This window comes from Macaca mulatta, chromosome 3, assembly GCF_049350105.2.
Source record: "Macaca mulatta isolate MMU2019108-1 chromosome 3, T2T-MMU8v2.0, whole genome shotgun sequence".
NCBI lineage: Eukaryota > Metazoa > Chordata > Mammalia > Primates > Cercopithecidae > Macaca > Macaca mulatta.
This window is the reverse complement of record NC_133408.1, coordinates 109,446,864-109,471,482: the sequence shown is the minus strand read 5'-3', so window position 1 is coordinate 109,471,482 and position 24,619 is coordinate 109,446,864. Positions and strand designations below refer to the sequence as shown.

The following is a 24,619-nucleotide window of genomic DNA, read 5'->3' as shown; positions in this document are numbered from 1 at the left end:
ATTTCTTCAAATACACTTTTCTGCCCCATTTTTTATGTCCTCTGTTTCTGAGGGTCCTGTTACATGTTTATTTCATCACTTCGGTATGTCCCACTGGACATTGAGGGCTCTGTTCATTTCCTTGAGTCTCATTTTCTTCTTTGTACTTTTTTCTTGCCCTATCTTTAAATTCTTTGTCCTTGACCTCTGTTATGTTCAACCTGCTGCTAATATCATCAAAAAAATTTTCATTTCACACATTGTACTATTTACTTCTAAGATTCCCATTGAGTTCTTTTTTACACCTTCCAGTTCTCTTTTGAAATTATTTGTCACTTCACCATTATATTCATCTTTTCCTATAGATTATTTGACATGCTTATAATTATTTTCAGATTTTTATCTGATACTTCTGAGTCATTTGTGAGTCTGTTTCTATTATCTTATTTTTCACTTGATTATGAGTCTTTTTTTTCTGCTTCTTTGCCTGTCTTGTAATATTTGATCATATTCTAGGAATTGTGTTAAAGAAAAAGAAACAGTGGAGGCTTAAATGAGCTTGTTTCTTTGTAGTTCAATTCTTTTAAAAGTTTCTTTGTGAAGATATTCAATTATTTAAAGGAAAACATGGTTCTCTGGGGCTTCTTTGATTATTTATTATTACTTTGGCAGACTGAAGGTTTTGCACATCCTTCTTCTTCCTGGTCGGGTGTGGATCTCCAAAACAGATTCATATTTGAGAAGGTGTTGAAGTTCTTTCTTGTTTCCAATTTTGTGGTCATACTCATAAAGGACAAAGTCAAGTGATGACAACAGGGGCACATTGATTTATTTATCTATTTATTTCTTCAACTTAAATGGAGGAAAGGACAAATACATTACTAAATACTTTCTGCACATCCACTGCTGAATAGCTACCTAAATATCTGAGAAAGGGATAAATCTTGGCAGTTATACATTTACTTTGTGGGAAACTGACTTGTTTTCAACCTCCTTGCCTCCTGTTGTACCAGTGCTCCAACTCATTCTGAAAACTTAAGTTAGCCAAATTATGGACTGACTTACAACTCTGAAAAGTTTCAAATAAATAAACACTTAAAAACCTTTGGGTGAAGTAAAAGGTGAGTCTACCTATTACTAAGATTTTTTGCTCAGGTACCAAGACCTGTCAGTTAGTTGTCTGGCCTATGGTGTTCCCACACCACAGTCCATTTCTTTCTAGGATTTTAGTCCTACTGTCTGCATTTCTGAAGACTAAAATTTCAGTTTCTCTTTTGTAGTTTTAACTGCCTGCTTTATGGTAATTGGATCTGCCTATTTCCAGCCTCTTCATCTGGCTCTTGGCTTCAGACTGTCGGGATTTCATTACTTATTTATGCTTTAGCTTATACTGACTAAAAATTACTGCATCTTTCTTCAGACTCTACATCACTCCCCACTCTAAACCTTGCTGAGCTTTTCCCAGTACCTGACACCTACTTTGCACTTTTAAACAAAGTCCTGATGATATTTTAAAAATCACATAGATGGGAAAGAATGCTTCCTGAAATAAATTATACTCTTTAGCATTTACTTCCAAGGTTTTCTGCTGCTATATTTTTACCTGAATATTTAAAACATAGAACAAATAAATAATGTAAAATGAAAAATATCTTCCAAGTAATTTATGTTTGTTTTTATCTTTGATGATATTAAATGTGATATCTGCTAGTTTATGTATATTGCAGATGGTTCCTTGCTTTTTTGTTTCAATCTCTGCAAAAGACATTTTTTGGCTTTTTCTATACTAGTGTTCAAATTGTACATATCATACATACTTGGAGAACATTAGTATTTTTCACCTCTGTAATTTTATATGGCAGTAAATTTCATTCACATGTGCATGCTCACCCCCACCAACCCCAACTTGCTATAAAATGAAAAGGCTGGTCAATTGCTTTGATATTCTTTATATATAATGCTATTATGTACCTAATGCCACATAATTTAATTTCTTTGGTCAAAATTTGTATTCAATTGCCTAATTTTTACTAAATTGATCAAATTTACTTGTTGGTAGCTATTCTTCTAGTGTATAGCCATGGAAAATTAGAGTTTAATGCAGGAAGAACATTTACAATTAGAATAATATAGTCAAAACTAAAATCATCTATCCAAAGAACCTAGACATTTTGGTAATAGTTATACAATATACATTGCAATTAATCTTCAAATTTTTGAAATTTTCTAAATCTAATTGAAGATGTTTATATGTTACAAATGATAGTGAAAATATTAGTACTACTGTTGATTGAAGGAACGTCTATTGTAGTAAAATATGAGTATAAGACAAAGAGATATTACTATGGGGCACTCATTGGTACAGTCTTTATAGCCCATTATAATCTTTTTTCAAGCCATGATTATTACTATTATTGTGTGCTATGATCTCCAAAAAGGCTACGAACATCTGTCTTAAAAAATAGTTAGTGTCTTAAAAACAAAAACAAATATTCTTCTTCCCTAATTTCTGGGTTTTTTTTTGAAGTTGTGCATACTGGGGCCATATTTATATGATGAAAAATATCTGATTTTGTTTTTTAATCAATGTGATCCAAAAATCAGTCATGTTTCAAAAAATTTGGCCAATTGAATTGTTGGGCCTTGTGTCAAATAAAACCACTGCTTGATAAACTAAACAAATTGCTTTCAATGGGTTATTATTGCCTTACCAAGACCACATGCTGATGATTTCCCCCTTTACAACAAGACCTTCTTCATAGTGGATCCATTGTTTTTATTTTCATAAAAGGCTCAACTTAAATTACATTTAATAGAAGCGTTATCATCAGATGCCCTGTCTCCTTCCTACCAGAAGCCTGGCTTTTCACAAATGCATTTAGTCCTATCTGTAGCTCCAGTTTTGCCAGGCTGAACGCCGTAGGTATAATGGGCCGGAGATGCCAGGCCCTTAAGAACTATTTTCCAGTGCTGTCAATAAACTCCCTCCTTCCAGATTCTTTACAGAGCAGGGCTGGCAGCTGTGCATAGGCTTTGGGATCCACCATCCAGTTACATTTCTAATGCTGAGCTCTTGTTTTCCTGGCTCCCTTGAGCTGGCTCAAAGAAACAAAATGGTATTCCCATATGTCCCTTATTGTTTTCTTGGCAAATATCCCTACTCCCCTTAATCTCCCAGATTCCAGCATGAGATACAAATTTTCCTTGTGAAAATTCCCTCCCTCAGAGGCTGCAGATTAACAGCATTGATTCTAAAGCAAACTGTCTTTTTATAAGGTCTTTTTAAGGCTGAAGTTAGCTGGGTTTAGGGGCTATATTAGCATATTCCAAAATATCATGCACATGGTAAACCATAGCAATACAATACAAAGCAATACAAATAACTGAGCTTGATTTACTAATTTGAATGTTAATACCAATGGTTCAGATATGAAGAGATGCCTAGTGACTGAGTGATCCTCTTTCCCTTTCTCATAAAGATTTATGTGTTAAGGCAAACCAACTATCTACAATCTTTAGTAGACATATTCATTTATTTTTACTTCTAAATAAAGCTTAATTCCAATAAATTGAAGTTAGGAAGGAAGCATTCTACTTTCACATTATTGTTGCCATAATATAAATCATGTGAAACTATTTTTCATCACAGAGATTAGTGTAGCTAAAAAGGAAGACTTTAGAACTTTAGACTTTAGAACACGTCAAGGATCCACAGTTACTATTGAACAGGAACTTTGAAAGTGAGCTAGTATAGGCATATTGAATAAATGATGAACTGTATCATACTCATACTGGTTAATTTGAGATTGCCGGTTATTTAACAGGATATTAACATTATAGCTATACCTGAGCCATTTCTGAAAAGAGGAATCTGAGCCAATTGTTGCATACTCTCTTACAAGGTCAACAAAACCAGGGGAGGTGATACAGGAGGAAAGACTTCATTTTCTCTCTCTGCTCCTAAATTGGTTTCTGGTCATCTAAATCCCCCAGTCCATTACCAGAGAGTGAGAGCAAGGGAAGGCAGTATTCATTCATTCCATTTTCATGCATGATCTTACTCAACAATTTTTAACATCTCAGTGACATCAACAAAGACACTGTTTAATTTCCACTGAACAATGTTCAGTTTCTTTAGATTAAAAAAATGGAATGTCGTATCACTATGTTAAGTGTAACCAACGCCATTTTGGATAGGGAAGCAGTCACATATAAATGACCTATCAGAGGTATTCCACAAGGACCTAAGGAATGTTGATTGTATTTTTTTGGACCCTATTCAACTTTACCTGAATAAAAGGGGGAAAATCCTTATAAATAAACTACTTAATATACCTAGGTGAGCGGTATTATTTATATTGTAAAGCCTGTCACAACAAATATCCTTACACACTCACTCCCCCAAAACAAAAACAACCAAAAAAACCCAAAGAGGGTTCACCCAATAACACAAATGCTTGAAGCAGTGATTTTCCAAAACAAAATTTGAGTGTAATAGGAGAACATTTGGATCTTTTTTCCAGTTAAACCTTTCAAAAGCATTATGTCCTGACCATGTTTCTGATTTCTTGACCTCTGTACAACTTAATATAAAAAATCAGAAGTTTATTGCTGTAAATATTTTAAAATATGTTAAACTAGCTAATGTATGCTTTATTTCATTACTCTTTTGTTCTGTCATCAGGTAAGAGACTTGTACACATGGCAAGTAAGATTATTGGGAGGTTAGAAGGGGCACTTGCTAGCAAACCTATTTTTGAGAGAGAAAAACTACTATCCCAGCATAGTCATAGAAACTGCAGATTCTGGCTGCTTTCAACAATTCTTTTGTAAAAGACCCAAATTGCCTATGCACAAGTATATTTAATAATTAGAGTTACCATTAAATAGCAAAGTGAATTAAATATCCTCATTCTTCTTAAAAAAAAAAACTTCAACCTACATTTATGCAAAGAATGCTTCTTAAAGTCATTTTCAAAATTGATAATGCATCAATAGGAATTTGGGTAGCTGAAATTTTGGCTTCCAGTGAAATAGTTCACACACATAAAACATTGCATATAAATTTTCAATTCAGCAAATGTATTGGAAGTAGTAATTCAACCATCACATCTTCACTTGGAAATATATGCTGTAGAATTTTTCCACACTGTGCTTGCTTTTGATCCATATTATTTTACTGAGCATTGATACTTTCAAACATTTAGAAGTACTTTAGTGCTGATACTTAGGCATTGGGAGGTAATTATTGAGCTCTAAATTACCAGTACACTCAAAGAGGAATTTTAAAAACAGAATCCCAATCAGCTGGTCTGATATGCTCAATTAGTTTTTGGATAGTAGGCAGTTACATTATACATAAAACATTTTTCTCTGTATGATTTTTCATTTTGTTATAGTCTCCTAAAATAGTTATATTTATAAAACTTAAGTTAAAATCTAATATTTGATCAACTACTTCCAACAAAGAAACAATCATCTCATCTCTTGTCAGTTTATAAATGTTATACAGACTTACTATTCTCTGCACTGCAGCTATACCTTTACCAAGAATAAATATATAAAAATTAGTAAGTAGCTAGCAGGACTACTGGGTGTTAAAGGTAGTATTAATTTAAGCTCTGCGCTCATTGCTTAGTGTTTGTTAAAGTCTGAATCATCTTGACTTTTTTGTTCTGCATTCTGTATTTATTGGCTGATTCTGGTACACGATGTGTTCCTACCCTCATCAGTGGAGATTTGACCTTTGTTTTTCATGATTTTGAAGCCTAAAGTACTCCATCTAGGTTGGAATTAGTAGCGGTTCTTACCATCCAAATACTATTTGGCTATGGGGGTGTTAGAGAAATGGAAATATACATTTCTGTTGCCCATGGGACAATCTTAATGAATGCAACAAGTAAAATTGTCATATAAATTTGCACTTCTTATTTTCTGTACCCATCACTGCCATAGCAATAGACTTAGTTTATGTGAAATTAAAAAAAGAAAGAAAGAAAGAGAAAGAATGTTTAGCCAGGCGCAGTGGCTCACGCCTGTAATCCCAGCACTTTAGGAGACTGAGATGGGTGGATCACTTGAAGTCAGGAGTTTAAGACCAGCCTGCCCAACATGGCAAAACTCTGTCTCTACTAAAAATACAAAAATTAGCCAGACTTTGTGGCATGCACCTGCAATCCCAGCTCCTCAGGTGGCTGAGGCAGGACAATCGCTTGAACCCAGGAGGCGGAGGTTGTAGTGAGCCGAGATCGTGCCACTGTACTCCAGCCTGGGTGACAGAGCGAGACTCCATCTAAAAATAATAATAATAATAATAAATAAATTTTTAAAACCAACAAAAAATAAATGTTTAAATTGGTTCCAGTGATTTGCTTACTGCCTGCGCTTTATTTGCCTAGGGAGGGTTTCACTACGTATATAAAGAATACAAAAATAAATCTGACATTTTGATAAATTTGCCCAGAAAATGTGAATTTCATCAGTTGTGAAAATAGACTAGTCTAAAATGATCAGATTCTTTTTCTTCAAATCCAGTTTTGCATATAAATGAATCCATAGATTTTCTTTCCTGGATACCACATGGCTGTATTTGGCAATTAAATATTCTCTTGTACTTCCACATGTGGTCACAATGGAAAACATCATTTCTTCCCTTTAAACTAAGGAGAAACATCTATAACACTAATCTAAACAACAACAAGAAAGTAGGAATGTGAGTATTCAGTCCTTGAAACATCAATCGTCACTTTTGGTGACATTAAAATACTGCCAAAGTTCTATTATTAGTCATGTTCATGCCTGAAGGGAAAGTAAAACTTGAGAAAAAATGTTACAAATCAGTTCATTAAAATACAATCTATATCACCATTAAGTTGAGTGAAATCCACAGAAAAGTACTATAGGATATATTTGCTTAGATTCACTGTTTGGTCTTTGTAACTTAAAATATAAAGCAAAGAGTTTTTCCATGTTATTAAGTAGAAAAAAATCTAAATTGTATCGCATAATACGGCATTTGTGGGTTTTCCTACAACAATCTAAGATGCTCATACGTTTAAAAAGGTTAAATATGAATATCATATTCACTTCAAAGTTTGAGAAACAGATTTGTTTTCATAAAATAAGAAACATTTTCTATTTTTACTGCCATTAAATGAGAAAATAAGAAATTAAACCACTAAATTCTTTCTTGCATATGTTTTCTGATAGTTATATTTTGTCAGACTAGTAGACTTTCAAGTTCTTTGAAAAACAGTAAATTAATTATTTTTAAAAACTTGTTGAGAAATACTTACTGAAGAGACACATGTTCTTGAGCCAAGGAGAAACTTGGTTCAAGTATAATACACAACACATCTTTATGTCCGAAAACTACTACACAAATTGCCTGTCAGGAGACTCAGAATTCAGTGTGAAAAGCAGATACTGTAAGAATAGTCATCTTATTTTAAAACGTTTTCACAGTTTCATCAAATCAATGATTCTATTCATTATAAAGCACAAAATATCTTATGTGTTTTAAGAAAGAAGGTGCTCCCAAGTCTCAACAGCAACCTTCTTCCAAAACCTGGGCTGCAAAATCTGGGGCCCTTGTGAGAAGGAAACTTTTCCAGCAAAGGCCAGAGTACAGGAATGGCCAGAGGGAGAGGAAAAGAGCCAGGGTAGTAGCTATTCATAGATCTGTTTTATCATTCTTTACTGGCCACTGTATGTCAGGTACTATGTAAATCTAGCAGATAAAATGGTGAGCAAAAAGTAGATGCTTTGGGGAATGGGGAGGAGGACATTCATCTTATAATAAACATAATAACAACAAATGTATTAAATAATCACACCAAGAGGTGTATCATTACAAGTAGAGATGAGTTCTCAGAAATCGGGGTTGGCAGATCTCTAAGAGCATATCATAGAGTGTCTTAGTCCATTTGTACTGCTGTAACAAAATACCACAGATGCAGTAATGTGTAACAAGCAGAATGTATTTACTCACAGTTCTGGAGGCTGGGGTCAAGTCCAGGATCAAGGTGCCAGCAGATTTGATTGTCTCGTGAGGTCTTTCTCTGCTTCCAAAATGGCACCTTGTTGCTGTGGCCACCTTAGGGGAGGGACAGTGTGTCCTTACGGGGTGGAAGGTGAAAGGGCAAGCCCACCAAAGGCTTCATGAAGCCTATTTTATAATGGCCTTATCTGATTTATGATAGGAAATGCTTGCATGACCTCATCACTGCTTAAAGGCCCTACCATTTAATAGTATCATATTGATCCTTAAGTTTCAACATCTGAATTTTGGAGGAAACACATTGAAACCAGAACACAGAGGAACTTGATGGTGACTGATAGAGGCTCAGGAATGGTTTCTCTGGTGAAATGATGTTGGAGCTGAAATGTGTGGATAAGGAGGCATTATCCAGGCAAAGGGAGGGAGTGGGTAAGTGGAAGACATCCCACATAGAACTAAGAGCATAGGCAGAGCACTGTGGCAGAAGGAATGAAAAGGCCAGTGTGGCTGGGGCGGAGAAAGTAAGATGGATGGTGCTACAAAATAAAATTGATGTAGTGGTAAAAGGAAAATCAGCTGTTTTTCTGTATATTCACAATTAACATAGAACACTTCAGACACCATATGTATGTGTTTTTTTCCTACAGCCAGCAATTCTCCAATTATCTGCAGACACTGACTGGGTGTCCTTCAGTTTAACTCAATTCTGACACTCTCTTCCTGTAGATAGAATCAGATCTCACAAGTTAAGGGCTCAGCCCCACCAGACTGTCCCCACTTCAGATGCCAGTTGCACGTCCAGGTTGTCATCTGTGCCTCTGCCCAGTTGGCTATACATCAGATGTTGTTACAACCCCCTCTTTGGGTCTGATTATGCTAAGATAACTTCCAGAACTCAGGAAATCAGTTTACCTACTAGATTACTGTTTTACTATGAAAGACACAACTCAGAAACAGCCAGATGGAAGAGATGCATGGGACAAGGTATGGAGGAGGGGCACAAAGCTTTCATTGCCTCTCCAAGTGTGCCACTCTTGCAGTTTCTCCACATGTTCACCAGCCTGGAAACTCTCTGAAACTTATCTTTTCATTGTTTATGAAGGTTCCATCACATGGACAAGATTGATCAAATTATTGGTCCTTGATAATCAACTCTACCTCCAGCCTCTCTCTCCTCCCCAGAGGTTAGGGTGTGGGGATCAATATTTCAATCTTCTAATCATGCTGTTGGTTCCTGTGGAAACCAGCCACCATCCTGATGCTATCCAGGACCCCCCAGCCCCTAGTCATCTCATTAACATACAAAAAGACACCTTTCACTTCAAAGAGTCCAAGGGTTGTTTGTTTGTTTGTTTGTTTGTTTGTTTGAGACAGAGTCTCACTCTCGTTGCCCAGGCTGGGGTGCAATGGGGCGATCACAGCTCACTGCAACCTCCGCCTCCCAGGTTCAAGCGATTCTCCTGCCTTAGACTCTTGAGTAGCTGGGATTACAGGCACCTGCCACCACGCCTGGCTCATTTGTGTATTTTTAGTAGAGATGAGGTTTCACCATGTTGGCCAGGCTGGCCTTGAACTCTTGACCTCAGGAGATCTGCCCACCTCAGCCTCCCAAATTGCTGGGATTACAGGTGTGAGCCACAGCGCCCCACCACATATTTCCTTTTTATATCATAGGTGAACAGAGACCAGATCAGGCAGTTGACTAGTCTTAAATGACTGTTCTTATGTGCCAGATTGTCTGGAATAGAATCGCAGCACTGTCACTTGCTAGATATGAACCTTAGGCAAGTTATTTCATCTTTCTGTGCCTCAGTATCTTCATTTGTGAAATGGGGATAATAATATTATCTGCCTAACACAAGTTGTTAGGATTAAATGGGCAATAAAATATTAGATTTTATTATTTATCATATTATTTGTATTTTGTTATTTATTATATATTCTGCTATAATATTATAATACTTTTATTTGTCATTTTGTTTTGTTTTTTTTAAGACTTAATATGTTTTTTATTCTGATGGAAATAACCCAATAGAAGAAAACACAGGTTATCAGAGAGAGAGAGAGGAAAGCGGTGAGTGAAATGTCCTTGAATAGGTGAGAGGGACTAAGATTAAGTGCACACGTCAAAATTGTTCTCACATAGGATCAAGGATGGTGGGGTAGGTGAGTAGAATTTCTGGTGGAAGAATGTAGACATTGTATTCAAACTGCTGCTACTATCTGGTGAAATAAGAAGAAAAGCCATCAGCAAACAGTAAGGAATGAGCAGGGTAGGAGATTGGAAGAAAGAAAGGAAAGGAAGGTAGAAATGCTCATCTGAAAGGATAGGAGTTCATTGTTAAGGAATATAGTATGATTGCTGGGCATCACGTAATGTTTATTTAAGGTTTGTAATCATGAATTTAGGTGACAAGTCATTTGTCTTTTGGGTACGCTTAAGTGCAGGAACAGAGCAGGTGTGACTTGTGTTTAATCAGGATGATAATTTTACCACAGGAGTATGTTGGAGGGAGAAAGGGACAAAGTGATTGAAAGTATGTCTGTGCCTCCCCAAAATTCATATGTTGAAGCCCTAATGTCCAGTGTGGCTGTATTTCAATACAGGCCTAAGAGGAGATGATAAGGATCACATGCAGTCTTAAGGTCCCCAGTCAAATAGGCTGGTACCCTTGTAAGAAGTGGAAGAGGCCAGGCACAGTGGCTCACACCTGTAATCTCAGCAATTTGGAGGCTAAGGCAGGTGATCACTTGAGCTCAGGAGTTTGAGACCAGCCTGGGCAACAGGGCAAAATCCCATCTTCACTAAAAATAGTAATTAGCCAGGTGTGGTGGTGTGTGCCTGTAGCCCCAGCTGCTCTGGAGGCTGAGGTGGGAGGATGACTTTAGCCCAGGGGTTGAGACTGCAGTGAACTGATATGGCACCACTGCACTCCGGCCCAGTGACAGGGCAAGACCCTGTAAAGAAAAAAGAAAAAAAGAAGAAGAAGAAGAAGAAGAAAGAAGAAAGAAGAAAGAAGAAGAAGAAGACAGGGAAGAAAAGGATGGAGAAGAAGAAGATGAAGAAGACGAGGAAGAAGACGAGGAAGAAGAGGAAGAGGAAGAGGATGAAGAAGAAGAAGAAGAAGAAGAAGAAGAAGAAGAAGAAGAAGAAGAAGAAGAAGAAGAAGAAACACCAGAGCCCACTTTGTGAGTGTTCACACGTAAGGCACCTGAGGATGGCAGAGGGAAGACGGCTGTCTGTAAGCCACAAAGAGAGCTCTCACCAGAGAACAAACCCTGCTGGAGCTGATCTGGGACTTCCAGCATCCAGAACTGTGAGAGATGCATGTCTGTGTGTAAGCCACCTAACCTATGGTCATGAGTTATGGCAACCTGAGCAGAATACACAAAGGGAGTATGCTGGCGGGAGAAAGAGACAAGATGACTAAGTGTGTATGTGAGAAAGTAAATTTAATGATGGGTCTGAAGTTTAACCCAGATAAGAAGGAAAGCAAACATGGTGGTGGGGGTGATTGATGGATAAGCAAACATGAATAAGATGAATGGATTGGAAGTCCTGGTTCAGATGAAGCTATAACTGGAGTGATAGGATAGTAGGAGAGTAGGATGCTTGACATTGAAATCATGAAAGTGGTGTTGCTATTGGTAATGATAGGGTCTAGGAATATGACTGTAAACAAAAAACTAATGTATTGAAAGCAAAGAGTCAGAGAACTCAGAAATCAGGATATTGAATGGATTGTCTGTGTGGATGTTGAATCACACAGTGAGAGCTCTCTTTGTGGCTTGCAGACAGCCATCTTCCATCTGCCACCCTCATGTGCCTTTCGTCTGAGCACTCACAAAGTGAGCTCTGGTGTCTTATCCACTGTGTGGATGTTAGAATAATTACTGGAGGAGTAATTCAAAAGGCAGGAATTCAAAAGGCAACATATTCAAGGAATGCATTCAGATATAACTGCATACATTTGAGTGATATTTAAAAACAAAATCAACAGGAATTTGTCATGAAATAAAAGGGGATGGAGAAAGGATAGGGAGAAGGTGCCATTAAAGACAACTCATTGGTCTCTGACTTGAGCCACTGGATCAATCATGGTTCCATTTCTAAGTTAGAGAAGTCTGGCAGAAGGTCAGAAGTTTGATCTTGGTATAGAGTTTTAAATGACTTTGATGCATCCAAGTGATATTGAGTAGATGGACTAATATATATTGGGCTGGTTCCCAGAGAAGAGTCCATCTTTGGAAATAGAAGTCTGTGAAATATATGAGATGAGTGATGGCTGAATTCATAAGACTGGTGGCCTTGCCTAGGAGGTGTGGAAAAGCAGAGGAAAAGACAAAGACTTGGACCTGAGTAATTTCAGTATTTAAAAATGAGAAGACTTAGTATGAGCCTCCAAGGGAGATTGATTAGGAAGGGAAAAGATAGAGGAAAACCAGGAGAGCATGAAGTTACAGAAGCCAAGAATAGTCTTGTGAAAAGGAAGATGCAGCCAATAGTTTTGAAAGTTTAGGGCCAGAAGGCTGAGATGAAAAAAGATGACCTTGGATTTAGTAGCATGAAGGCCACTGGTAACTTTTGTAAGAACTTCTTTAGTGGACTAATGAGGTTGGAGGAGAAATTAGAGGTTGGTAACTGAAGGAGACATGAGGAAAAGGAGAAAGTAGGACAGATCACCTTTTGAAGAATGTTGACTATTAAATGGAGAAGAAGAAAAGCGTGGGAACCAGAGGGATTGATAGGATTAAGGACAAAGATTTTATATATACATATAAATTATAAAAAATATATATTTGTATATAATTATAAAAATATATAATTATTAAAATTATATAGATATATATAAAATCTTCACATACACATATATATACATATAAACAAATACACACATATATACACATACACACATAAATATACACACATATATCATATATTATATAGTTTATATTTATATAATGTTTATAATATTATATTTATATAACATACATTTTTAATAGCAGAAGCTTGAACCTATTTGAATCTCAATACAATGTCTATAATTTGGAGGGGAATTATACAAATGTAACATGTTAGTGGGAAAAGTTTTATAAGGGATGGTAGAAAAGCAGGAAGGTTGGGGTCCAAATTGCAGGCAGAGAGACAGATTTTAGAAGGACTAACACCTTCTCTAGTGTAACAGAGAATAAAGGAACCCGGACTGCATTAGGACTCAGAGTCGGGCATCTAACTGCGTTCTGTCTTCTCTTTTTCTGAGTGATACAGTTCTTTTTTACAAGAAAGTATTGTGGGGATAGGTGCAGTGGACTTTGTGTTCTCAAAGCAGCAGTGAAGAAACAAGGACACCAACTCTGCCTGCTGCTGCAGGCAGGTTTGTGAGGTGTGAGAGAGGAAACAGCTACCACTTGAGCAGATTGTGGGAGAAGCAACTTTTTGAGGTTTCAGCTAAGGAAAGGGGGGGCACTCAGAAAATATATGGAAAATGTAGAGGAGTTTGATATTCCTGAGAGCACAATGGAAGGTTTGGGTGGATCATGATGACTGAGAAAAAGTTTGTTGATTTTGGCGAGAAGATCATTTTCAACCTAAGATTAAGCAGTTTCAGAAAGAGTTTAGCAGAATGATGGAGGTTCCCGCAAAGGATTATAAAGTGAAAAGCAGATACTTCGTTCAAGGAATTTAGCTGTAAATGAAAGAAGTGAAAGGAGGAAGACAGAATTCAAGTCTGGGTTTTTTGTTTTGTTTTGTTTTGTTTTTTATAATCCAGCTAATTACCTATGAGATTTCATTTCCATTTTGTTTCTTAACATAAACTCTAGGGTCAGATTGACTTTCTTCCATAATACTAAAATCGTTTCTTCTTTGTTTTCATGCTTTAACCCCTGCCTAGGATGCCTTAAATTTTTTTTTCTTCCTTTGTAAACACAACTTTTCTGGTAAGACCCATTAACACCTACCTCTCAATATTCCCTGTTATATATATTTTTTCACTATTAGATAATTCATTTTTTATTGTAAAACTATTTGAAAACTACATGAAATTTAGCCAGGTGCAGCAGTGCACACCTGTAATCCCAGCACTTTGGGAGTACAAGGTGGGTGGAATGCTTGAGCCCACGAATTTGAGACAAGCCTGGGCAGCATAGTGAGACCTCGTCTCAAAACAAAAACTATATATATATATGAAATTATAAATTAAAAATAAAATAACCCATATTAACCCTTCCTTCATATGTATTATACTATGTATATTATTAATACTAACACTTCAAAAATGAACATTATAACGTATTTTCGGTTCCACTAAGTATTTATAACAAAATGTTAATGACTATCTAATAGCCCATGGTATAAATGTACCATAAGTCATTAACCAATCACCTAACGTTAGCTCACTAAAGTAATTTGGTTTTCCCTATTATAAATTAGATACTATCTTTTACATAATTGCTTGTGTACATAGTTAATGGCACCCTTAAGGCAGAACTTTTTTAACTAGATGACTAAATCAGAAGACACGTATTTTTTTTTAAGGCTCTGGATACATAGAGGTGAATTATTTTCTACAAAGGCTCTAATGAATTATCCTTCTACAAGCAGCATATGAGCATTTAGCGTACCTACTCCATTGTCAGCATAGAACATTTTCTAAAAATTTAATTTCCAGGGTAGAAAATGGCTTCTCTCTGGAATTTTAAGCTATGTTCATTTAATTACTAATTAAGTTGAATTTTTAAATAACTACTGGTTACTGGGTGTTTTCTTCTGTATGTTGTTATGTCATACCTTTAACCCATTAAACATATTTTTAATTGAATCACAAAATTTTAGTGTGGTTGATCTAATCATAATAGTTCTTTACATGCTAATTATATTGCCTTGTATTATATAATTGTTATTTTCATCCTAACTATTGGTTTCCCAGTGAACTATGTGCATCTGTCATAATCTTTACCAAATTCTCCATTCTCAGAAGTCCTGTAGCACTCTATAGTGTCAATCTACCATCTTAATATTTCAGTCTCTATTATCTTGTGTTTTTCATTGATAGTTTCTTCCATATTAATATATTACCATCAGAGAGATAGTAAGTGTCTTAAGAATAAGAACAGGGAATATGTTTATCACCATTACTAGATTTCTAATTGATATTATATGATTCTAATTTGCTTCTGAGTTTATTATTATATATATTCAACAAAATATATAGCAAATTAACTCATTGTGTGTTAATGACCGTAACATTCTGGAAAAATGTGTGTGCATTTAAAGACCTAGAGAATAGATTAGTTTTCTCAATATTTTTATATTTGCAGTGAAAGGTTTGAAAATAAAAGTCCTTGGGGTATGTTGAAATTATTTCAAAAGTTTTAGGATTGTGTATAAAACAGCATTCACGTGCTCTTTTGAGCATGTTACTTGAACCATAGTTAAGTGAAAGGTGGTGTGAACCATGTGATAAATGATTATTTCACGTCAAACAACCCAACTTTTCTGAGCATGCTGGTTTTGCAAGGATTTATAGTTCCCTGCCTTCATGCCGGAGTTACTTCAGCTTTCCGTGATGCATTCCAACTAATCTGGAGGTTAAGGCATTTCTTGATCATGGATAGATCTGCTTGCTTCTCAGCCCTGGAATTCTTTATAAAATTCCAGAACGCGGGCTAGAAATTGACTTAGGGAATCCAATAAAGTTGCAAGTCTTGGCGGTCATCCAAGCTAAATTTATAGACTGGAAGAAATGTGGGCTTTCCATTGTTCTCTTTTTCACCTTTCTGGGATTTCTTTTGTGTCTATGTGAGTGTGTGAGTGTAAATTTATCATTTTACTGACATTGCAGTGTAAATAACCATCGAGGAGATCCAGTTAAAGAATTTTCACTTTGGATCTTCTCTGGTCCTTCCAAACTTTGACTCAGACCTGCACCAAGAGTGAATTTCTTCTCCCTCTGTAGGATGTTGATGTCATAAAATAAGAAGTTGTTCTTGAAAATGAATCATGCTAGTTTAACAGCTGACGTGCATGTTTGCCAGCTAGGTGCAACTCCCTGAATCCTGTCCTTCCCCTGACTCAGAGACTTCTTTTTGGACATGATCTGAGAAAATGTGATCATATGTGTTGTTTCTCTTCATTCTGTGACTGGCAATGGGGGAACAAAAACAATCTCGGAAGCGTATGAGACTTCAGTTTTGTGTGTGTGTGCCTGAGGCACTGTCGTGCCTGGAGATCCAAGCAATCCCTCTCCTCCCCTCTCCATTATATCTGACCATTGAAAACCTGTCTTGTTTTTACAGAATGGGTTTGCTGTTGTGAGGCCCCCTGGCCATCACGCTGAAGAATCCACAGCCATGTAAGTACCAGGGACTGTTGCCCATCTCCAAGCACCACGGTTCCTGGCGGTCACCTGCCCCGTGCATGTTTCTGAAGCCTTTAATTGTTAACAGATGGACTGAAAAATCTTGCGAGGTACTCCCAGAAGCAGATTTATGGCTTCAGAGATCATATAGCATTTAAAAAAAAATGCTCTGAACATTATTTATAATGGTTTTCCTGGATGATTTGCTTTCTTATTTCTCTGTTCTTCTCTATTCCGCAGGGGGTTCTGCTTTTTTAATTCAGTTGCAATTACCGCCAAATACTTGAGAGACCAACTAAATATAAGCAAGATATTGATTGTAGATCTGGTATGTATTCCTGGCCAGAGCTGCATTTTCAGTGATTCTAGATAAAAGGGAGTGGATTTGTATTTCTCTGTTAGGGTTGTCTTGCTTTTAGCACTTGCAAACAACTGAAGGGTGTGTTTCCTTTGAATGTGGAAACTCATTAAACTCAGGATTGCAGTTCTGAAACCATAAACATTCACGTTTCACTTTCATGGTGTTAACTGCAATTTAATGAGAAGAAGGCGCAGATCAGGGCAACTTTTATGATCCTTAAATGAATTGATACTTCCACAGTTAAAATAACCCAACAGAACCTGAATTTACTTTTCCCTACAGAATATAGACTCAATAGTCAGATGTGCTGGAAAGAATGCTGTTGCTTTGGTAACCAATTGGCCACTTCCCCTGGTTAGCAATCATGTTGCTTGTTGTGCAACAGTGGTATTATTAAAACAAGTCCGCATGTCACTGTTACTGAAAAGATCTCCAATCTCAGATGCCAGTTTGGGATGATTCTCTGAAGGAACCCTGAGTGATTAAAAGTCAGAGGCATTAGATTAGTCTTGCATTTTAACGTGATGCATTCTTACACAATAAAGTTATAATTTGTTTAACAAATGGTTTGTTTAAAAGCAGATGACACTTGGCATATTGTCCACAGTATATTCATGAATAATGAGCTGGAGATCTGCCCCGTACAAAAAGGACCAACCCAGGAAAGGGCGAAAGAGAAGTGAATAGTGATTTATGAGCCCCGTTTTCGGTTTGCCTCCAGTTCACGAGGAGGTGTAATAGGTTGTCTGACAAAGCATAGACAGGAAATGAACCCTGGCATCCAAACTGAACCTGGGACATCTGAACTTAATTAATTTTTGCAGGTGATAAAAGATTTAAAGGCAAAATATGCTAAAGGTTTTTTTTTGAAGTGCAAGCCTTAATAGTCTAAATCTTGTTCATATCTGCACTCATAATTAAATCTTATTGGAAGTCATGGCCTCGCCCTCCAGCCTTCGAATTCAGTTAAGCAGGCACACCAAAGGGTTGAGAGAGCACAAACAAAGCCATGTGAAGAAATGCTTAGTTAAGTTAAAACGAAGATAAAAGAAATGGAAGAACGACACCCATTTGTTGTGCTTCGTTGGAATGGGTGTTTTTCACACACTATATTGAAGCATTCCTGCAAGCACTTTGGAGAGAAGAATATTGAAACCCGACTATCCATGTATTTTCCAAACATGCCTAAGTCTCAATGTTGGTCATAGTTCACCATTAAAGAAATGTGTTGAAGGCCTAGATATACTTACAACAGCAAGATGTTACAATTTTACAAAAATCAAGACATCAGTACCCATTTTCTCATTTATATGCAAAATGACAGCTAAATTAATTAATAACTGCCATTCTGCATAATTTGTAAGATATTAAATTTTAGAAAATAGTATGCTCCTTGTTCTGTAAGTTCTATGCCAGGAAGATAAGCCAGAAACTTAAGAAAAGCAGATAAAGAGCAAAGATTGTGGGGAAAGAATTTTTCTAAGCTTTCTAAATTTGTGAAAATTATGTAAGAAGGTGATTGATTGGTCAACTGTTTGTCCTATCCTTAAGGATCTTTTAGTGTTTACTTTCTAAAGAATCTCCTCTGCTACCATTTTAAGGTTGTAGGAGGATAGTCAAAAACTGTTAGGAGTCCCCTTTGAAAACACATTTGTGATATCTAGACTTAAAAGTAGTGAATTGTACAAGAGACTTGAAAGCTAAAATGCCTCCCTTGTGGTAAATGGCTACTTTGTACTTCAGAGGATTTATATGTAAAGTTTTGTTTTTGTACAGTAATACAGTATAGGAATAAAAGACTGCTGGAAAAATCTGATACGATTTATAAAATAAGTTACCTGGTAGCTCCAAGGAGTTTCCTGTAAGCTTCCTGGCCTTTGATTATGTATTTGCTCCATTATCCAATCAGAAAGGATACTGATTTCCCAACAGGCTGTAGTAGACGAGAAGTTTTTGTTTCAGATTCTCTAAATATATGGAGTTCTGTCCAAAGGGTTGCCTCTGAGATCACCACCAGCCCACATATTCTTACTTTCAAGTCTTCCAAATTCTGCAGCTGCAGGGCTACTTTGAGGAAATTCCTGTTTCTTCCAGCTGCTGAGAAGGAAGTTTTAAAGTGCCACGTGGCCTTGAGACATCCGTTCTCCCTGGCTGACAGGTCTATTCTGCAAGTTAGCAATGAAAAAGCCAATAGATGGCTTTTCAATAGCCAAAATAAAGAACAACAAAAAAGTTATTCCTGCAAATCCAAAGTCATTAATGTTAACTGGGGGGTGTGAACTAACTCCACAAATTATAGCGCCAATAGATGGCAAAGGTACTCCTTTGTCCAGCAGTTTCAGCGTTTTTATATGCTTAGTAAATACAGAGCTAGAGTTCTAATTCGCCTGCTACTTTGGGTCACAGCATAATTCAGCAGTGTTGAGTATTTTAGGCAAGAATGATTCTAGCTGATCTGTGGAGCTCATTTATTCCATTTTCCTTTCTGAGGCAGATCCCAAACATATTCAGATGGGTGTGGAGAGGGAGCAGGTGTACTTGCTTTTCAACTTGCAAGAGACTGGCCATTGTGTTTAGGGGACTAACTTGTCCTGCAAGTAAGAGTGTATGACTCAGGTAGCTTTTAGGTAACGTGACTTTTAGTTTGACAAGAGCACTTTTTAAGCTGTCTTTGTAAAAGGAAAGTTAATTCAAATGTCCTTAGATTTGGGGAAATTGCGTTGTTGATCAAGTTCATTTAGATCTTTATTACAAGTCCCTAAACTAAATAACTAGGAGTGATAACATTAGCTGGTAGAATATATGATTTATTCAAAGTTACTCAAAGTTATTTTAACATAATAGTGAAAATATACAGGTTCTAAATCCTTATACAACATCAATGTTTGCAGTATGCTTTTTAACCAGTAACATATTTAAATGATTTTTCAGCATTTCCCCACATATCTTAGATACAAGGTCTATTTTGGGGCTTTTAATGTTTCATTTTGTTTCATTTCTATAGTAATTTCTCACAATCACCAATAATTTTCTTATCTTAGTTTATTATATATGTGCTGCCATGCAGAAGCAAGCTTTAGATCATACCTGACCAATGAGTATTTTGTATGAATATTTTACAGCAAGGAAAATGAACAAAAAAAATGATATTCTTTTTTTTCCTTTTTTTCTTGAGACAGAGTTTCACTCTTGTTGCCCAGGTTAGAGTGCAATGGCATGATCTCAGCTCACCGCAACCTCCACCTCCTGGGTTCAAGTGATTCTCCTGCCTCAGCCTCCCGAGTAGCTGGGATTACAGGCATGTGCCACCACAGCCAGCTAATTTTTGTATTTTTAGTAGAGACGGGGCTTCTCCACGTTGGTCAGGCTGGTCTTGAACTCCCAACCTCAGGTGATCTGCCCATCTCGGCCTCCCAAAATGCTGGGATTACAGGCGTGAGCCACCATGCCCAGCCTTAAAAAAAATGATATTCTTAAGACTATACTGTAAGTTGTTCCCCCAAACAAAAGGCATAATTGAATTTAACCTTTATCACTAAATATTTGGTGGATATGAATACAGAATCAAGAATTGCCATATTAGAATGGATTTATGTATTTTGATAATAATGTCTGTTGAAAATCTTATTATGCTGTGAACAGGATTTTGTTTCTCAGAAATTGAGTAACACGTTTTTCAAGAACAATTTTATACCTGAGAGAACATATCATTTTATATGTGATTGTTTTAAGTAAACATTTACAGTGTCCCCAGAGAAACAAAAGTAATCAAAGCAATGTTTTTCTGCTGTTCAAATTGTGGATGCATTTATGCTCAGACCAAATGTGTCTTAGAACTGACTAAAATTACTATTGTTTAGGGGAAATACAAATATTCCCTTAATGTTGTTTTTCAAAATATTTTATTTGTCCATTTTCTAGATATCCAGTAATAAACACAAAAGACATTGTGGCTTTAATTTTTTCACCCTTGTTTACATAAAGGAAAATAGTTTTATCTCCTCCTTCCTTTCCTTGGGATATTCAGAAATCCAGGAATTAATACAATTTGACTAAGTTATTTTTTTTCCTGATGATATATGTCTTTAGCTGAAACAACTTTCTGGGATAATGTGTATCTGTCCCAACATTATGATTTCTTAATTTTGGATATGTGTACCATTCAAAAAGGGGAAAGGATTATTGTATGTCTATGCCATGGATGGTAAGATCAATGCAGGTTTTCAGAATTCACCAAAAGGAGGCTATGATAGTGTCTAGTGAAGGAGTACTGGGCTGGAGATTGGCATGAAGACAGGTCATATAAACCTCCTAAGGAGCAATAATGACTGACAACCCACCTCACAGTTTTGCCAAGAGGATCAAAGAGATTATGAATGTAAGTTTCAGTTAACTGTATAATCATTAAGAGTTTGGCCCTTGGAATAGGAAGTAGATTCAAGACCCAGTCATGCAACTTATTACCTGTATAATCTTAGTAACTGAAACTCTCTGAGCCTCTGTTTACTTATTAAATAATCCATACCAGATATTTATATAGTGCCTGACTAAAAATTGTAGGAATCATTGTTGAAAATAGTGTGATTCTGTATCTTACTAATATAAAGTAAGTATATAGTTACAAGTTTTTACAACTTTCAAATAACAGAACCAGAAGCTATGTATGTTTAAAGTATAGCAGTCATATTCTATTGAATGCAAATACATAAATTACCCACTGTTGGAGTGGCTCATTATTTTTGTTCAGAAGATATTATGAAGCATATTAATTAAGGATTTTTTTTTTTTTTTTGCACTTGAGGTCTTTCAGTGAAGACATTTAAAATAATGCTATTAGTTCTATTGACTTACCTTTCTTATATCAATTCTGGCATGTATCTGTATCATAAAACAGTGAGAAAAAAGAACTGTCAAGTTTTATATCAAGCTATTTTTTTCTTTTGAATGGGAAAGAGGACTGGTGTAGGGAAAGGAAAAAAGAGCAGGAAGGAGGCTGTAAAGAAAGTCATTATATAATATTTAAATTAGGTAGATTGCACAAGATTGCATAAAACCCCATGCCATCCTTCTGCTTTGGCCCAAATGATTTAAGAGCTAATGAGCTCATGCTCCTGTGTCTTCGACTCTTGCGTTACCATTTTATCAAAATGAAATATGAAGTTTTTTGCATCTGGCTTCTCTTTTGAAGTGATTCTAACTGCGGAGGGATTGCTAACTGAACTGAACGCTTCAAGAAAGCCAATTTATTCAGCTGGTTGCAAAGCCTTTGACCTTAATGGTGGGACTTGGCAAATCAATGCATACACGTATGTTTAGTGTTCTGTCAAGAATTGCGAAAATGCCCTGTAAGCCATAGATCCTTCTGCAAAATACTAGTTTGTAGTTTAGTTTAAACATTAGTCTTTTTTCAGAGGCCAATGAGGCTAGTTAATTAAGCCTGAGGGGTTATGAACTGTTGGCAGTTAATAAGTCATAAAATTCCTCCATAAAACAGGATGCAAGATTCCATCACTGAAGCAAAGAGTACAAAGAGCCGGTGTATAAATATCTAATTGTACCAAAGGACTGGGCTTTCTCAATGACTGCTCATCTGGAGTCTCCAGGGCATGCTCGCTGTGGTTTCCTGATTTTTAGAAGCCAGTTTAAAAAATGAGTGCATTAAAGGGTAATTTGCCTGAAAGTTCAGGAAGTAAAGGGGGTGGTGTGGAAGCAGGCTGAATGGGAGAAAGAAAAGAGGAACGTAGTGAGAAGACAGAAAATGAAAAAGAAAGTGGAGTAGAAAGACAGGGAACTAGAAATCAGAAAGGTTGTCTCCACACAAAGTTAGACATGACTGTATTTGTCGTCTGTTTTCATTTCCCCGTAGGATGTTCACCATGGAAACGGTACCCAGCAGGCCTTTTATGCTGACCCCAGCATCCTGTACATTTCACTCCATCGCTATGATGAAGGGAACTTTTTCCCTGGCAGTGGAGCCCCAAATGAGGTTCGGTTTATTTCTTTAGAGCCCCACTTTTATTTGTATCTTTCAGGTAATTGCATTGCATGATTACCCCTAATTTTCTTGTCCTTTGCTGGTGTTTTAAATTACACGAGATTACTGAATTGTCCCATGGGACCAAAAACCAGTGCAGAACAAGTGCATAACCCAGAGCACTGTTCATCAGGGAAGGTTGGGCTGATTTGATGTGTTGTTTGATGTTTATTTCAAGAGCTCCCCATCCTTGTTTTCCTCTCTTCTTGCTTTCTTCCATTTGCCCTCTTCTCTGCCTACCATGGTGTGTCTTTCTCTTCCCAGGTTGGAACAGGCCTTGGAGAAGGGTACAATATAAATATTGCCTGGACAGGTGGCCTTGATCCTCCCATGGGAGATGTTGAGTACCTTGAAGCATTCAGGTTGGTACTTCTTTCTCTCTGAAAGTGGCAAATTGGAAAATAAATGTCCATTGAAATAACACCAAATATGAAAGAGAAATGTAAATGTAATTAAGGTAAATTATCGCTCAAAGCCACATAGGAATATGTGTAAGAAGAAAAGATATATCAAGACCTGGTTTTAATTATACAGGTATATTGGCCAATGGCCCATTTTCTCCCTTCCCTCCCAAATAAGGAGAAAAAAAGATTTATTTTTAAATAGTTCTGTCTGGAAAATTCTGCCTATTATAACATATGATGTGATTTTTACAGTAGACATTAGCATATTCATTGCCCTGAGAAGTTCTTCATTACCTATTTGATTTTGTTGACCAAGCATTTCTCAAACTTCATTGGACTACAGAATTCCTTTTTTACATAGCACCATTTAGCATTCCTAGTTCTGGGGAGCTCACTCATTTTGATGACATTGGCCAAGGCAATCTCATTTGATGGTAGGGTAAATGACTTTTGTATAGTTTTCCTTTCACATGAAAACATTAACTAATTAATTAGTTGTTTCCAGTTTCTCTGGAACAAAATCTACAAAATGTAACATTAATTACAATGTATTCACATAGCGTTGTGCTTTTGTCTAAGCAAATAACTAAATATTAATATAAATAAGAAAAAACAAATTAAAAGCTTTTCTTTGAGAGAATTTTAAAAATGAGCATTTCTTCTCTGGAATTTAGAAAACACTAGTTTGTAGTTTAAACATTAGTCTTTTTTTCAGATGTCAATGAGTCTAGTTAATTAAACCTGAGGAGCCTCCCTTGCAAGATTTTTGGAAGAGGTTTTAGCCTATTGGTAATGCATAATTTCTTGAATTTTCTATTTAGTTGAAAGCAAAACAACCACATTAAAAAACCTTACAGGTGTTCATAGTTTTGAAATTTGCCATTTACAAGTTCCCATGAAGAAAATCCTATTGATACCCTACATTTGAAACTTACGGAAATAATGGGGAATTTTTTAATTAATGAAATTTTGGTGGGTTTCTGTTGTCCTGTGTGTCACGCATACTTCATTGTCTCATTTGAAGTTCATTTCTCATGAGAAAGCAGGTCCAGGAAAAACGATAGAAAAATAGCTGTTTAAAAAATACATTTAAAATAAATATATTTGGCTTGGCATTCAAGATACAAAGGAAAATTCTACCCACGTTCTGGAATGTGTATTTTGGGAAAAAATATACACAAAGATATCCACAATGTAGAAAAAATGACTGAAATAAAGTTTTCTACTGTAAACTTGGGTTGATTGTGAAGACATTTTGCTTTAATTATGAGCAAAATAAAAAATTATGCGAAAAAAATAGAGGTTTTAATGTTATGAATTCTCTTTTTCAACATCACACATACTATTACATTTGCAAATTTCACAAACATTATTAATATCTTGTAGGAACTTTAACAGGATAATAGATTTCATTTTGATATCACATATGAATTTATTTGTCTGCCTCCCAAGTTAACCTGGTAACTTGCATGATATACATTA

The 24,619-nt window shown here is 36.2% G+C and overlaps 1 protein-coding gene across 1 annotated transcript in view; it reads left to right on the top strand.

The window, feature by feature from the left end:
• HDAC9 (histone deacetylase 9) overlaps positions 1-24,619 on the top strand; it is a 914,219-nt gene that overhangs the window by 729,132 nt on the left and 160,468 nt on the right. The window contains exons 20-23 of the mRNA XM_077998033.1: positions 16,277-16,332; positions 16,579-16,666; positions 22,566-22,685; positions 22,998-23,095. Coding sequence (XP_077854159.1) covers positions 16,277-16,332; positions 16,579-16,666; positions 22,566-22,685; positions 22,998-23,095 — 362 coding nt within the window. The remainder of the gene's footprint in view (positions 1-16,276; positions 16,333-16,578; positions 16,667-22,565; positions 22,686-22,997; positions 23,096-24,619) is intronic.